Here is a 17,178-nt window from a genome sequence, read left to right on the forward strand (position 1 = left end):
AATGTTAATAGTAAAAAATGAATCATTGGGATAGAATGCAGGAATGACTTTTTCTTTGCCATCACTGGGAGGGTGGGGAGGGAGTTCAACCAATTCATCTAAAACCTGCAATAATCCATTGTTAAAACAGAGCTAAGCCACTGTTGATAATCACGTGAGACTGAGAAATGATCTGTCAGGAGACCCTTTCTGGCCCATCTGATTCTAATGGGGATATTATACTACAACCTGGCATATGGATGAGTGAGCTGAGAGAAGTCTTTCCCTCATCCATCCATTCATTCATTCATTCAGCACATGTTAATACAACTTCTCCTGTGCCCGGCTTCAAGCTTGATGATGTGAACAGCCAGCAGCTTGACTCCTCAGAAAAGTGGTGGGAGATGAAGCTAGTCAAGACCATGAAGGGCTTTGTGCCCCATGTCATGAAATGTGAGTTCTGGTCCGAAGGCAACAGAGAACTTCGGAAAGATTTTAAGTAAGGAAGCAACATTTTAAATAAGCACATGAAAAACATTGTATTGGCAGAACTGTGAAAGACAAATTAGAAGAGAAACATGAAGCAGTGAATTAGGTCGAACAACCTATTGTAAGAAATTATTTCAGCTTAGATTGATATAGTGGTTCTGGGGATATGGAAAAGGAGGCAGAATAAAGAGTATTAGAACTGAGAGGTCAATCAGAGATGGATGCTGAAGAAGAAAAGTCTAGAAAGATTCTCAAGTTTCCATTTAGCAAATTGAAGCAGATTGGTAAAGTACAGATATGGAGTGTGTGTGTGGGTGCATTACAGACATGGTAGATTTGAGAAAAATGAACCCCTTATGCTTAAACCATTGTTACTCAGGTTTCTGTTACTTCAAGTCGAATACATTTTTAATTAATATGATAAAGGAGACTATTAATATAATAGAGGGAAAAAGAAAAGTAAGTTTGATCATTTTTATAGATAGAGAAAATCTCTTGGATTACACAAATCTAAATTAAGAAGGAATCAAAATAAACTTCTTAAGCATGATGAAGATATTTTATCATAAATTAAATGTACAAATTATTTTTAAAAGTAGCATACTAAAGTCATGCCTATTAAAATCAGGAACAAAGTAGACATGCTGACATTAGTAATCAATAAGAAAAAGAAAGAAAGTGTGAGTATCAGAGAAGAACCAACATTGCTTGTAGACACAGCAATACAAACAATACGGAACAATAACTTTGATATGCAACAAAACATAAAGACTACATACGATCACTATAGCAATGCTGGCTGTTTTGGAAAATGGGAGATTTTAGGATAAACTGTGGCAAGTTCATACATTGAAACATGAGTAAGTCAGTTAAAAGCTATCAATCTATCTGTCTATCTAATACGGAAAATTTTCATGGTATGATGTTGACTATAAATTACATGACAGTATGTGAGATTAGTTAAAACACAGATGAGTATTTTCAGGAACAGTTTTTATATGCTTCATTTAAAGTTCTACCAGTCATAAAATTCCAATATATAAGTATAATTCATATGAGCAAACTTCACCTTAGACTTGTCACAAAACTAAAATTATTTCTTCATCTAGGGGACACCATCAGGATCCTTGAGGGACTTTTAGTTATCATACGTGTTCTAAGCCCCACTGTTTTCTATGGAGACACATGGAAGCACCTGATTTATAATTTCAAGAAGAAGAAAGATATAGGATCCCCTGATGCTGTTCTGATGAACTCAGCAGGAATGGAAAACTTCGCAATGAACCTTCTTTACTCCCTTCTGCCCTCAAGCAGAGTCTAGTTGCCTAGCAACTGGATAACCACAGGAGAGTATGGAGTATAGAATTTTTGGAAGCCAAATGTTGGCTCACGGTGGAAAATGTAATTCAATTGATAAACAAACAAACAAAAAAAAATGGACAATACAAGGAATAACCCAGATGAAAGTCATCTGCATAAACATGGCACATGAAGACGGGTATTATACCTGAGTATCTTAGAATGTGCTTTCTAACAATATAACATTGAAATTTAACAATATATTAGAGTTTGGTAACAACTTTTAAAGTATTATTCTGAGCATTTCCATAGGACATTACAGCAATTATCTCTAAATTTTGTTATTCATTGTTCCAATCGTTTTCTGTTAATTATACTAATCTTACCTTCTATTTTGAATTTTAAGTGCCTACAAAAACTATGTGCTAATAAACTGTAGGTTTGCCTATGATTTACTTAAATAGAAATGATGTTTTGTTTTTGTTTTTTTTTTGGTAAAAACTGTTTTCCAGTTTCTTTCCAGAAAATCTGAGAATCAGAAACATGAATATTAAAGATTAAAGTTGTATAGGCATAAATGTATTTTAAATGCTTTGCCTTTGTGGGTTCTACTATTAACATAAGCCAAATACAAAGCCACACCCCTTTCAGGCACTTTATAATGTAAATTATAAAAATTACATGGGAATGTCTTGGGGTTTATTGCTCTGTGCCAAAATTACCTTATCTAACTACAAAGAAATGTAGTTAGAAGGATTAGAAAGTTAAGTTGAGAAGAGAATCATCCAGTGAATTTATAAGTAATCACATTCAATACCCTTTATTATCCCATGGAGTTTGTATGCCAGGAAGCTCTCAATTAAAATTAACAAAAATATGAAATATCTTGAACTATCGAATAATGAGCAAACAATTTTAAGGCATATCAAAATAAGGTCACTGATTTTTCCATGTTATCACCTTATGTCTGATCACATATTGAAAAACAGGGTGAGAAACCTCAAGGGCTGTTGGCTAACAGCTTATCAATTAGATTAGAGTCCCTCTGCATGGCCTGGTCCCTAATTATATAGCCGTGGAGTAATCAGAGGCAATGTCTTTGCCAATGCAATTAACATTTTTTCATGTGAGATGAACTGGATTTGAATCACCTGCATAACTTGCTTACAAGGTTCATCTCTCTTGAGACAGGAGTGCTGTTTGGCAGTGTGGCACTCTGTAAAGCACTTCTTTCCAGCACAGCTCTAAAGTGGTCAGGTCAATACTGATTTCCAAATTGGTATTCCGGAAAACTTTGTATGTGGCTGTTATAAAATCAAATGCCAAGTTTCATTATAGTTGTGTCAATAATATTCGGAAAGCAAAATATTCAATTTAACATGAAATACCATCAGTCTAACATATGGTTAAATAATACCCCTTAAGTTTCTTATTTATATGCGGCAATGAAGGTAATTAAGTGCCCAGTGAACAAAATTCTCCTTTTAACTTTGAATATAGCCATAAAAACGTCCATGGCTGTGCCATGACAGCTATATGAGAACAACATTAACGATTTAAAAATAAACTTTGCTTGTCATTATAAAAGTAGTGTTATGGCAGTAATCACATAGGTAGAGTCCTTTAAATTCAATAAGACCAAAGCTATGCAATAAAAGGACATTAGAGTTAACCACTGCTTGTAAACCTTATCTTAACTTCAGCTAACCCAGAGGATGTGCTACTCTACAGTGTCCATTAAATTGAGACGTCACATGGCTCGCCCTACTATGTCAGCTATTATTAACCAGGCATATATGAAGGGACATTGGTTATGATAGCCATTGACTGTGAAATATTGGGCCCTTCTAAAACAGACTGGATGATAATGATTGGTCTGTCTAAATGTGATTAACTAAGTCCTGCTGCATTAATTTATTTTCTTACTAAGAATTTTCTTTGAGAGAAGTCACCCTGTAAAGACAAACACAGGTAAAAAAGTTCTCAGAGGGAAAAAATGCCTCTCTCACCATGTTTTAGAGGCTAAGTTTCATGTTATTGCTGATCACATGATATAGAGTCCCACTGAAAGCAGGGCACCTATCTGTTCATCATTTAAATAAGGCTCGGCACATAGTAGGTCTTCAAAATATATTTGTTAAATAAGTGAATGGATAGAAAATATTTTATGGCTTTAAAGTTTGCTAATAAATACTATTTTTTAAAACTGTGTTGTTCCCAACCATCACCTTGATTTTAATAACACCTCATGTTTTGAACCTTAAATGAAGGCAATATGTTATCAATAAAAGTTACATACTGTTTCCTAAGGTTTGTTTCTGAGATTTCTTCCCTCATAGGTTTTTGTCTGGATTTCTCAGCTATACTCAAGCCATAAACTATTATCTCTCATGCAATAACTGAAAATCAGCATCACCAGCCCCAACCTCTGTCCTCATCCTCAATAAAATGGCTAGTTTCCAATCTGATTATCCTACCAAGAAAACCATCAGTTGACACAGTTTCCAATAGTCTTTGTAGTGAACATCAATTAAATAGTATAAATAAACAGTAGATTACTTGACGTTTGAAGAAAGGCTCCATTAAAACAATGCAAGGAAAGCGGGTGGGCGATGAGGGGGGTGGGGAGAAACTCAGAAGATGTAAAAGCAGGAGAGCATCGCAAGTGAATTTTATTAAAAAGTAAACAGGGTTATTAAAATCCTCGGACACAAGAGAAAGTAAAACAGCCATGAAATAAAAACGGGATGAAATAAACAAGGAAGAATTAGAGAAAAGGAAGTCTTAGGTTTAACATAATTAATGAACACATGTTTGACAGAGAAACAGAATAGAAAAATCAGAAAGGATATTTCATTGAATTATTTGGATCAAAAATTTTTAGATTGAAATTGCTCACCTAGGATCTAGCGAGTAAAAAAAAAAAAGTGCCAAATCAAGGCATATTATTGAAACATTTCAGAATACTGGGAAAAAGAGACAGTACTAAAATTTTAAAAAGCGAAAAAAAGGAAAACTGAGCACATAGCGAATAGAAACACAACAGTCTTCTCAATAGCAACTGTGGAAGCTAAATGATCTTGGAGTGACCACTTTAAAATTCTGGGCGAAAGTATATATTTTTAAACTAGAATTCTATGAGGAGCCAAAGTATCAATTAAGTTTTAGACAGAATAGAGGCCTTTTGGATTGTAATGAGCTCTAGGCTCCAGTCAAGCATAAAGCAGGAGAGAAACACTGTTCTGAACATAGGAGTGAACCAAGAAAACATGCAGGATACAGGAAATAGGGACCCAGCATCAGAGCAAAGGGAAGGTAACATCAGGATGAAGTTTCTGGAGTAGACAGACCTAAACAGATCTAACCCAGTCAGACTGAGCAGGTGTTCTGAGGCCACCAGGAAGGCCGGAGCGAGGGTGGACCTAATAGCTAAATAGAACTTTGAGGATTTTAAACTTTCTGTTAGAGAGGTCAAGAAGAATGCATGTCAGGTGTCTACAAATACAAGTAAGAGAAAAAAATGGGTTTAGTATTAATTTGAGAAAAACGCATGTAGTACCAGAAAAGAAATGCCGTCATAATAGCATAACACCTAGCTCACCGGCAATATTTACATGGTTATAATAGCTCAAATTATGAATATTAATATAACCAAAGTGTCTGAAATCAATATACTGGAAGGACAAAAAGAAGGGAAAGTGGAGGTGAGAATATAGAGAAGAGAAGAGGATATAAGTGGGCCAAATCATCATCGTGCAAAATAGGCATCAAAATAACATATAGAACTGCAGAATAAGCAAATATTGAGAAATATGGGCATAAATTCCACAAGAAAAAGATAAAACAGGCTTGCAGGAATTTGAAAGATGAAGTGTGTGTGTGTGTGCATGTGTGTGTGCCTGTGTGTTTCTGTGTGTGTGTGTCTGTGTGTGTGTGTAGTGGGAAGCAATGTGGGGGCAAGAGATTTCTGTATTTCATTATAAATTTTGTAATATTTCTAATGCAGATATGTGACATAAAATATTTTCCATGTATTACTTTCATAAACATTTTAAATTATTTGGAAAATATCCATGTTATTTTTGGTTATTTTTTAATGCTAGTTAAATTTTGGATAACAGATATCCCAAATCTAAACTTAAAAACTAAATTATGTAACTTAATTCTAGTTTCTCTGTCTTCAGGATCTCAAGAACTTAATGAACTAATGTAAAGTGCTAGTGTATTCTTTATGCAGGCATCTAGACTCTCCCATAGATTTTTATATCCATTACACTATGATGCTTGCTTATAATTTTTGTATTTGGTACCTCCCACTCAAAGTACCAGGATGTTATTTTATGGCCAGCAAATATCAAAGACCAGACAAAATAAATGATTCATGGAGTATGGCATAATAACATTTTGAACATTAAGTTACGTGGGTCACGTCTTTGACGAAAGGGCAAATTTTTAAAATATAAGTTGCAATTTTCAAACTAAAAAATCTCTAAAACCACTTACTAAAGAGTCAAAATGTTTGCAGATGACTACTGTATTGAGAAAGACCCTTTATCCCTTTCATCATGTTTCTTGCTATTTGTAAGTGAATTACATTTTTGAACAATTAAATATTTTTAATACTTTTTCTGTATAGCATATCTTAAAGTATTGATTGGGTTGTGAAGGATATTTAAAAACTTTCTGTAGCCAGATTTTTTTTTTAAGCAGAATTGCTGCTACATGAAAATAAATTTCAGAGAGAAGAGGGATAAAATGTAATCAGTTTTATACAACTTAAGTCAGAGGTGATAATATTTAACAATGACAAAATATAAAGAGATTTATTAGAAAACATATACTGAATGCAAGAGCACCAAAATAAAACAAAGAAGGCCTTATTATGTATACCACACTGATTATTTCATTTTCTCTGAGAATTGGGGAATTAAAGGACAAAAGGGGGTCTCTCTCATGCAATACTTGTCACAACCTTGATTTGGACTATCACTACTGTTTTATCTTTTATTTGTGGTTTTGGATGTTGTTTTCTTACCAATATTGGAATCTTACTTTTCGCTTCAACTTAATATTGTACTTAAAATCCTTTAGGTCTGTTCTGACTAGTTTATACCAGTAGATAAACATTTCTCAGCTTCCTAAATCAATTCTTCCAGAGGAACGGCCTCTAGACAAATCCAATCTCTTTGGTTTATAGCTATTTTCAAAATAATTTAGAAGTTCCCCTGTAACTCTTAACATGTTTAAGAACCTCCTGTAGTTCTTGTAATGTCTATAGGGAAAGTAGGGTAAATATTTCATATCACAGTCACATTTCGGTAAGTCTAATTGCTTGGGTAATGAGATTAAAGACTTCCAATTTCTTTCTGAAGGCAGTATACACTGCTGTAATGCAACATTTTTCTGTTGAAAAGCTTGTAGAGTTACAGAAAAACAGTGATGAGAGTTTCTTTAAATAGAATAGCTGTTCTTGTGGGTTTTCAGTGCTAATGTTCAGTGACCAGTAATTTCCTATCTTACCAGGCGAAACTGTATTTTATTCACTTCAGGGTGAAGCACATTTTAGGACTCTTATGGATGACTGCATGAAATTTAACAGCAAACTGTTGCTTGTCTGAGAGATTTCTGCAGGACAGAAATGTGCATGCATACTTTGAACACTTTTATTGTTACTCTTCAAATCCTTTAATGAATTATGGGAGTTCTCCTGGTTTTGTCATTTAGGACTTCGAGCTGCTTAGTATCCACAAAGAACATTACCAGAGATTACTTGGTACTCAGAGTGATTGAAATGAGAGGCCTGCATTATGGTACATCTTCAGAAGGCACACCCCAATGCTTTAAATGTAATGGGGATCACAATATGGCTCTCTTTCTGCATCATGGCACTCGCATTCCACCATGCAATGACACTTCCAAAACTACAAAAGAAGTTTCTTTAGGGACGTATGCAGGATTCTGATGCGACCCTCGGGTGTGTTCTGGAATAATGACCAGAAATCAGATTTTATCCTATCATGCATAGACTCAGAAGTTTATTTTACTGGAGCAGAAAGTGATTTAGAAAGCACAGTTATCTCTCTCGTATATTAAAAAGTAAACCAAATACTATCTGCAATAGTGAAATATCTTATTAAGATATAGATAGATATTCACATACATATACTTATGTGTGTGTGTGTATATATGCATACATATGCATGTGTATGTATATACATGTGTGCAAGCTTGTGAGTGTACATGTGTACATGTGCATATATATAATATACAACTCCACACAGAAAACTGGATGGGGCTTCAATGCCTTTTAAAGGAATGTTTCATTTTCTAGTATCTTTAAAATCCTTGTTTTCCCCAGTTTTCTGTCATTTTATTTCTCTTTCAATTTTCCACATATGCTCTATAGTATTTTCCTCACTTTTGTTTACTCCGCCATCTTTATTATCCCCAATGTTCTCCTTCCTAATGCTTTCGCCACTATTTCTGTGACACTGATTTATAAGGTTTTAAACTATCAATTGAAGTAATTCAATTAAAGAGTGTCTTGGATCTTAAAATTGAAGAATATAAATATCACAGCAAAAAAACAAAAATGCGTTTTTCCTAATTTTGATCTTATGTGTGCATATACGTACATAGCTAATTTTGATCGTATGTGTGCTATACGTACATAGCTAGCTAATAATGCTAATAACGCACTGTAAATATGTCAATTTGAAATTTTTTAAGTAGAAAACAAGTGAAAGGTGTTTGCACTGCATTCTCTAATTAAAAAAAAAAAAGCCTTACCCTGTGTCTTACGCATAATAGATACTTTATAAGTGCATCACAGTGGAATGAGCGATAAACTTCAGACAAATACAATATCTCAAATAGATTTTGAGAAAAAGAAAACAATTGTTTACATTCTGATGACAGGAAAAATCCTATAAATACAGGAATTACATCAGTGAATTAACATTTCAAAAGTTTTATTTTTCTTCACATCAAAAATTTATCTTCAAGACAGAACCAGAAAGCAAGACAATTCCAGTCTGTCACTGCTCATCACAAATCATAAGTAACTGTCCCTTTATGTCCTTTTTGTTTGTTAACAACAACAAAAACAACAACAACCAAAAAAATATGTAAAAGCAAAGGAAAAGTAGGTATAAATCTCAATTTATAAATTAAAAGAGAGTTTTACCAAAGACAGTCAGCTCTGCTGGATCACTGTCTCTTTCCCCCACCATATTGGTACCAACACAGGTATACATTCCTGCATCACTTTTTCTGGTGTTGGAAATCATCAGTTTTCCACTGCGGATCTGTGAAAATTAAAAAAAAAAAAAAGGGGGATAAAGAAGGAAGAGGAGAAAATGGAAAAGAAAGGTTAATAATAAATAATTTTGAATATTTAAGCACAATATTTTATTTTTCCTAAAGCAAATACTTGTGTGTCTAAGACACAAAACTCTCCCACTATTTTGGCATCTGCACGTTTCTTTTTTCCTCTTAAATTCTCCTCCAATATAAGCCTCTTCTTCACTTTCTAGAGAATGCTTCTTTAAAGTAGTCTTCATCTCCCGCCTGGTTTTATTTTGGGTCTTGTGGCTGTCCCCATCAAATCTCAGTGGTTGGTCTTCACTCCGAGTTATGGTTGGATAAATTGCTATTGACATTTGTCATCAGAAAGGAGCACTAGATACCTGCTCTAGATAACATAACAAAGTACAACTGACTCAGAGGGATTCCATGAATATTTATTGAGTACCTCTATGAGCTGGGCAGTTTTCTAGGCACTTGAGATTAAGTAGTAAATCGACTAATAAAAATTTCTGCATTCGTGGAGCTTACATTTCAATTGTTTGTATTAATTATCTTTGTTTCATCTTAATTGCATTTATGAGATAACTTTTGAAGACAACAGGTTGGATTAAAAAAAATAAATTTATTGAATCATGAGTATGAGTTGGTACAAATCTCTGGCTTCTACTATCTGCTCCCTAAATGTCTTAAATAAGAAACATGTATTGACTGAATAAACAAAGGGAATAATGTTAAAATGCCTGTCTGTTAAAGAGTACATTAAAAGAGAAATAGTACTAACAATTGTCACCCCAATAAACTTGAATTAAAAAAAAAAGAATTTAGGATTTTTAGGATTTTAGATATCATTCTGATTAAAATATTATCTATTGAAAAAAGAGAGACAGAATTAGGTTTTCTGGAAGTGTATCATCAACACATAGCTTCTTTTCTAATTTTTTTTTTTTTGTATTTACCTAATCCAAGTATCACTTCACAATGATTGAGTGTTCTTAAAGACATATAGAAACATGCGGTTTTCCTTTGTTAATTTTTAAATGCATAGGCAAACAAGACTGATGGAGGTATATTCTCACTGGAGATAATTCAGGTCCTACAACTTGCCATGTCACAGAAAGGGATTTTCAACTTTTATTATTATTATTTTACCTGGGAAGAAAAAACTGACAACTGGTTCTCAAATACATGTAGTAGACCATAATGAACTCTAAGTTACAAAAATGACCATGGAGGTCATTTCTTCTCCCCTTGAAGCTGAGTTTGGCAACATGACTTGATGTGACCAATGGAACAAAAGCAATATTCTACCAGAAGGAAGGTGCTTGCACATTGGCACTTGCCTTCTCTTGCTGCAGCTGAGAACCCAGGACCCCCAGGGGAGCCAGCCTGAGTTAGGCTGCTGGAAAATTAGAGGCCATGAGAAGAAGAATGAGGATGCCCAGCTGAGAGTCAGTCACTTGCCAGATATGTTAGTAAAGTTATCTATCCTAGATCATCCAGCTGTCTGCACATCTCTCAACAAGCCACAGAAGCATGAGAAAGCATAGGAAAGACCAGCCAAATTGGCCCAGAGTGAAGAACTACCAGCTTACCCACAAAAACTTTAGTTTAAGTAAAATGGTTATTGTAAGTCACTGTATTTTGAGGTGTTTTGTTACAAAGCAAAAGCTAAATAATACAAATATGAACTAAAAACCCTTGTACACTGATTTTACACCATCACCAGGAGCATATATTCATGCTTGGCATCCAAGCACAGATAATCGGGAACCAAAGTCTACAGGGTGATGCAGATACTCAGAGTGTCAACAGTTCAAGCCAGAATCACATCAATATATGTTGTGATCTTTTACATGCCTATCTGGTTCTGTGATATGATGTGATCACAAATGTCCACATAAGAAAAAAAAATCCTCATTTATTAGATAATTTTAAAGATAATAGGCACTTTGCTATATGAATTTTTGATAGAAATGACACATTTTCCATTAAATGATAAATTATTTTAAATAAAATATATTAATTCTCAATTATTGTACTGAACCTAAAAAACACACTAAGACTAATGTCAGAAAGTTGAGACATTATCTACTATTTCAGTGGACTAGTTTTCACAAATGTCACATACAAATGTTGAGTGGATCCTTTATAAAAATAAAATAATTGTATGCTATTCCCTTTCTACCTCTTTATGATTTTTCTGGGTGTTTTATTTTGAATATTAATAAACTGATGAACCTAATCATCAATTTCCCTTGAAAACACACCATTTTTCTATGAGTTAAACTGCATAACCAGCCATTTTTACTTTGATTTTACTTCATATGTCTTAAACTTTTAAATGAATTCATGTATAAAATTTTAGTAATATATTATTAAATTGGAAAAACTGGAAAAGTGCTTGAAATATTTATCACCTTAAATTATTTCCTGTTATAATTTTGAAAATAGTGCAAAAAGAAGTGTTCTAGTTAATATGGTTTATGGCCATCATTTACATTTTAACACTCACATACTACATGAGCAATAGATGCATTTGAAGATTGTAAAAAAAGCCAAGACCTCAATACTGACCTGAAAAAATACATTTACATATTCAGATTGGTGTAATTCTTAAACTACTATGTACACTTGATTTATAGAAGTTTTGTCTCTTTGAAACTTCATTCCTAAGTTATTGTTTGACCCTTTCTCAGTCCTTTCAGTACAGTATAAATGGTAGTTACCATTCAATGCAGTTCTACAATTTTATTAACAATTAATAAAATATATCTGTTTTAAGACTTCATATTAATTTCTTTAGGCATTCATTTTAATTTAACTCACACTTATTCTTTCTTCCTTGTCATCAATTCGAACTTTGTCTTTTTTCCAGTAGATGGTGGGTTCTGGGTGTCCACGAGGAGGTTGGCACTCCAGGATGGCAGGCTCTCCAGCTGCCACTACAACATCTGTGGGATTTTGCCGGAAGTCATCTCGTAACACTGAGGAAAAATAATTGTAGGAAAAGAAAGCTCAATGGCAGTCACTTTGGTTTTCTCTTGCAAAAGGTAACTCAAGTCTTAACTTTGTTTTAATAACAATTGCCAGGACATTTACTGAGAACATCGCCATGCCCAATTTAAAATATTCTAGAGCCACCTGAAATGTTCAGGGAAATGGCCGACGATATGATCATGCACCTTTGCTATAAAATCTAATGTAGAAAATGAGAAAAGACTAAGGGGAATAAGATGAGAAATATTCATGATATAATTTTGAGATTGAACAAAAATTCAAGGTACACAACTGTAGGTAGTATGATTACATTCTCTATTTTAAAAAGCATACATATATGCATACAAATACATTAAAATAAATTGTCCAATTATACTTAAAACCCGGAAACAAGTCATGTGCACATGGTCTGTGAGCATGAATGCGTGTCAGTCTGGGAGGGGAAGTGGGTGAGAACTCTTTGAGGACGCCTTTTCTCATGACATGAATATGGACAAGATCCACACGATTTTCTTTACACTTCAGAAGATAGACTCATTGTTCACCCTTGTAACGCACTAGCACCCACACACACAGGGCTCCGTTTTCATTCTCTCTGCCTCTCCACCTGCCGAGCGACATCTGGGCAGCGTGACATTCGGAGCAGGGATATATCCCTTATAGCAGTTTGCCAGCCTGACTTTTCCCTCCTTTCATTAGGAGAACAGCAGGTTGGACCTCCGTTGTAACCTCCGAAAATCTGGCATGCCTGGCTCTCCAAATGTCACCTATCTATCTGTGTCTATCTGTGTGTACTTTTCTTCCGCTGACAAGATGGAAAGCCTGGAGAAATAACTTGGCCTGATCCGGTGGCAGAGTGCTGGGTTTATTTACCAAGTAAGGGCTATGTCTATTTTAAGGCAAACACTGAAAAAAGTAGTTGTGACCAGCTAATACTACACCATATACATTAACTGTTTCTGCTTTTCCTAACTTTCTTGATTTTTTTCTATCCTTATATACAAAAGTTTGTTTCCTAAATATACCTATGGGCAAAGCAAACAAATATACACACATACAAATATATTTGTACGTGTATGTACCTATATCTATATCATCTATATCTGTATCTCTATCTCATCTGTATCTATATTCATACATAGATAAATGTACAAATATACTTGTATGTGCGTATATCTATATATCTATATCATCTATATCTATATCCGTATCTATATCTATATCTAATCTGTATCTATTATATCTATATATATCTATCTGTATACACACACACACACACACACACACACACACACTGATCAAGCTATTTGAAATCAAAATCAGGCAGCTTATGCTAGCCTGTTATGTAAATCAACTACTGCAAATGTGGGTTAGGTCAAACCAACTGCCTTTGGTATCCTGTAATGAGACCCATTTCAACACTCTGCTTCTTTGTTGGGCAAAGTCTCTAGGTTAATTGTCATTCTCCAAATAAATAAAAATCCTCTGCCCTGAAAATAGCTCCAGAGAGACAAATGAGTGACTTTTAGGGCCTTTCTTTTCTTGTCTTTTGCAAAACCTCTTTTAACAGGGTTTTCCATCTTAATGAAGTCATGGCCCTTTAGGAGATTAGAGAAACTTGTTTCCTACTGAAGGAGCAGTAAGAAAGAATTCAGTACAAATTGCTCACTCTCAGTTTATAAATTGATTAATTTACTGCTTTTTCGCTGTTGAGAATATTTGTTCCATTTTAGTACGGTGAACTGCACATATTTTGGTTCTCTTGTCTAGCTGGCAGGAAAGGTGTGATTTATATGCGTAAGGATTTGCTTCTGAATGAGCTGAGAGAAGTATGCATTTAAATGTGACAGTCAGGAAGGGGAATGAGAAGGGGTTAACACTGTGATTCGCAGGTAAATCCTCCTGGGAGAGCAAGCTGGTGACTCATTTATATTCTAAATACAGAACAGCTGCCTTTTTATGCAATGTTAAGATGTGCAAAAATATGGTAACAGGGTGGTGAGCACCCCTACAATATCCGGTCTTGGCAACAAATGGTGTTTTGGCAGGCCCTCAATCAGTTCCAAAATGATATACATCTGGCCAGCTGAAGACCTTCTCCAGAACTGGCCTCCTAACAAATGACATGCCAAAAAGCCTCTGCTCAAATGGTACATAGGATCATTGCAGATCGTTGAGAAACAAAGTGCTACAGCAATTTGCAACAAGACAAATTAAAAAACAAAGTCCTTTGACACAGGGATAAATATATATAGATATATAGATATATAGATTTATATCTATATATCTATATATCTATATATATTTATCAGAATAAACTAAGGACTGCTACTCTTAAACAATATAACACGAGTTTATGGTATTCACACAAAAACAAAATGACTCCATTTTGCAAATGAAGCCAAGAAATCTAACATCAACTATAATTTTAGGCTTTCAGACTATTCACCCGGAGAGTAGGGTGAGATAATAGGATAATTGGTACTGTACCCTCTTCAACTTGTAAAATGCTCTTCAAGGTTTGCATACTATTCACCTAATTCATTTTTTGCTTAGCAATATCATTTATTTTACTCTTAAGTCTTTGGGGTAATAAAATATGCTTCTTCTCTCTCTCTCAAATAAAATATTCAAAAGAAAAACATCCTTTCAGCAGGTTCTAGCACAGCAAGCAGAGAACATTGAGGAAAAAGTAGTCATTTTTAATCTTCTCAGATTGTTAAGGACACTTATGTTCTGACATTTGCTTAAATGTTTCTGAGATTTGTATATCCATTCATAAACGTAAGCAAAGTAAAATGAAATAATATGTACTGTTTCTAATTTTTGTGCTAATTATTCATTTCAAAATTATTCATTTCAAAATCACTCGATTTTGTCCCGCGCTTCACTGCAGGTTATAAAGAACAGAAGGTGTTCTCTGTAAGTAAAGGACTCACATATATTAGATGAAAGGAACTAAAAATGGTCTTGTAAACGTAGAGAAGCAGAGGAACTACAAACTGAGTCTATATATTTTTCTCCTTAAGCCCTTATTCTAGAAAGAACTAAATGCTACATTTTAATGCGGCTTGACAAGTAAGCCAAAGGAAGAGCATATGGTAATATGGGCATTACCTAAAGGTCCAAACAGGTCTTTAACTAGGGTGAAGGGTAAACCTGATGAACTAAAAAGAATCTGGTTAAAATGATAAGATCTGGGAGGTATCAATAAGTTATATTTTAAAGGAAAAAAATAAGATAGTACTTGCTCACAAATCTACGTTTATAGCACAGGGGTTCAGATCTCCACGGGGGAAGAAATCTAATTAGCCAGGACCCAAGAATTTATTTTTGTATAGAGTTAAAAAGCACAAATGAGAGTTCCCCCAGCTAGTCATAACATGGATTAGATTTGCATTCTTTTCACATGGACATGCACTGTGACTTAGGTTACTCTGGAAGAACAGAAAATTCTGAATGACTAGTGTGTTTGACAAAATGTAGTTCACATTTATGACATACGTATAAATTTGTAACAAATCAATTCGATACTACAGTAACATATTGAACACTACAATGTGCTCGGTACTGTTCTATAAAACCATTAAGGAATATAACCCCAGAATGACACAGTGGTGCCTATGGTAGGCATTTTCTCTATGCCATTCAATGATCATTCCCTCTTGGAATTTATTCCCTTGGGTACCTTCCTTTCCTTGACTATCGGCTGGACCTAGTGAGTTGCATTTAATGAACAGAATATCGCAGAGTGATGAAATGTCACGTTCACAATTAGGTTATAAAACACTGTAACTTTCATTTTTTCTGTGTGTTGTTTTGTCTCTCTGTTTCTCTCTATCCGTCTCTCTCTACTCATGTGCTTCCTCTGATTATGCAAGATGTCATGTTGTTCAACAGAGAAGCCCATTTGGCAACAGCAAGCAAGGAACTGAGGCCCTAAGTTCAACAACCCTTGAGAACCCAATTCTTGACAGTAACTACGTAAGCCTGGGAGCAGAAAAGTCCCCAGCTGAACCTTCACACGAGACCACAGCGCTGGCCAACAAACGCCTTCATTGCAGCTTTAAGAGATCCTACCGCCGAGGACTAAGCTAAATCATATCCACAGAGAGTGAGAGAATGAACGTGTGGTGTTTTAAGCCACTACGTTTTGTGGTAATTTGTTACACAGCAACAGGTAACTAATATAGTGCCCTAAATGAGCTTTACATCTAGTTGTGCCTTTAGAGCTTGCATCTGTGACTCCTATTTACTCAAAATCCCACATTCGTACATTCACCAAGTCCTCTCCCTTCTGTTTTAAATCAATCATTCTCAAGATTTTTTTTTCTCACTTCAGTAAATAAGGGCAAGGCAAATCATTATTCAGACATACCCAAATCTTAGTTTACTAAAATAAATTAGCAAAGAGATAAGACTGTATAATTAACAGGTTCCTGAAAGATACATTTCTAAATTGCAAGGTACACATGCTTTCAAGTAGTTATTCAAAATGTAGAGCCTAAAAATATTATTGATGGAAGTACTCACACACACCACTGGATAAGGAAAACTATCCACCACAAACTAAATTGATCATGAAAAAGGTAATCTAAACAGAAAATATAATTAAAAGCACAACTAGCAGCAGTTGAAACCTGTAGCAACTCAAAGACAGTGGGAACTCTCTCTGTGCACGTGAGCTGTCAGAGCTGTGTGGCAGGAGACTTCCAGGAGAAAACTGACCACTATTCCCAAGGGATGCTTGTGTGGTGCACATTTTTATTTATAAATACAAAATGAGTAGTTCTTGATACTTATAAGGATACTCAGAACTCTTAGTCATGCATGTAGATAACATATTAAATTACACGCTGATTTTCAATAAGATTAAAAAAAACAACTCGCTTTCTTGGATCAGCTAGCAGGTACAAACACTTCCACTTTTGTTTGCCCTATTTTAAAAGTAACTGTCGTACAATAATAGCTCATATTTAATGAGGATACACTATGTGAGAAACCAGGCCTTGTGGATACATGAAAGGTCATTTGCAATGACCTTTTGTGGTAGGTAAGTACAGAGTTTGAACCCTGTGTATCTGACACTAGACTCTATAGCACACA

The 17,178-nt window shown here is 34.7% G+C and overlaps 1 protein-coding gene across 18 annotated transcripts in view; it reads right to left on the bottom strand.

The window, feature by feature from the left end:
- ROBO2 (roundabout guidance receptor 2) overlaps positions 1-17,178 on the bottom strand; it is a 1,656,458-nt gene that overhangs the window by 159,822 nt on the left and 1,479,458 nt on the right. For all 18 annotated transcript variants that reach the window (XM_074333484.1, XM_074333465.1, XM_074333474.1 and 15 more), the window contains 2 exons: positions 11,902-12,059; positions 8,954-9,074 (listed from right to left, as the gene is read on the bottom strand). In XM_074333484.1, coding sequence (XP_074189585.1) covers positions 8,954-9,074; positions 11,902-12,059 — 279 coding nt within the window. The remainder of the gene's footprint in view (positions 1-8,953; positions 9,075-11,901; positions 12,060-17,178) is intronic.

This window comes from Rhinolophus sinicus, linkage group LG01 (genome assembly GCF_036562045.2).
Source record: "Rhinolophus sinicus isolate RSC01 linkage group LG01, ASM3656204v1, whole genome shotgun sequence".
Lineage (NCBI taxonomy): Eukaryota > Metazoa > Chordata > Mammalia > Chiroptera > Rhinolophidae > Rhinolophus > Rhinolophus sinicus.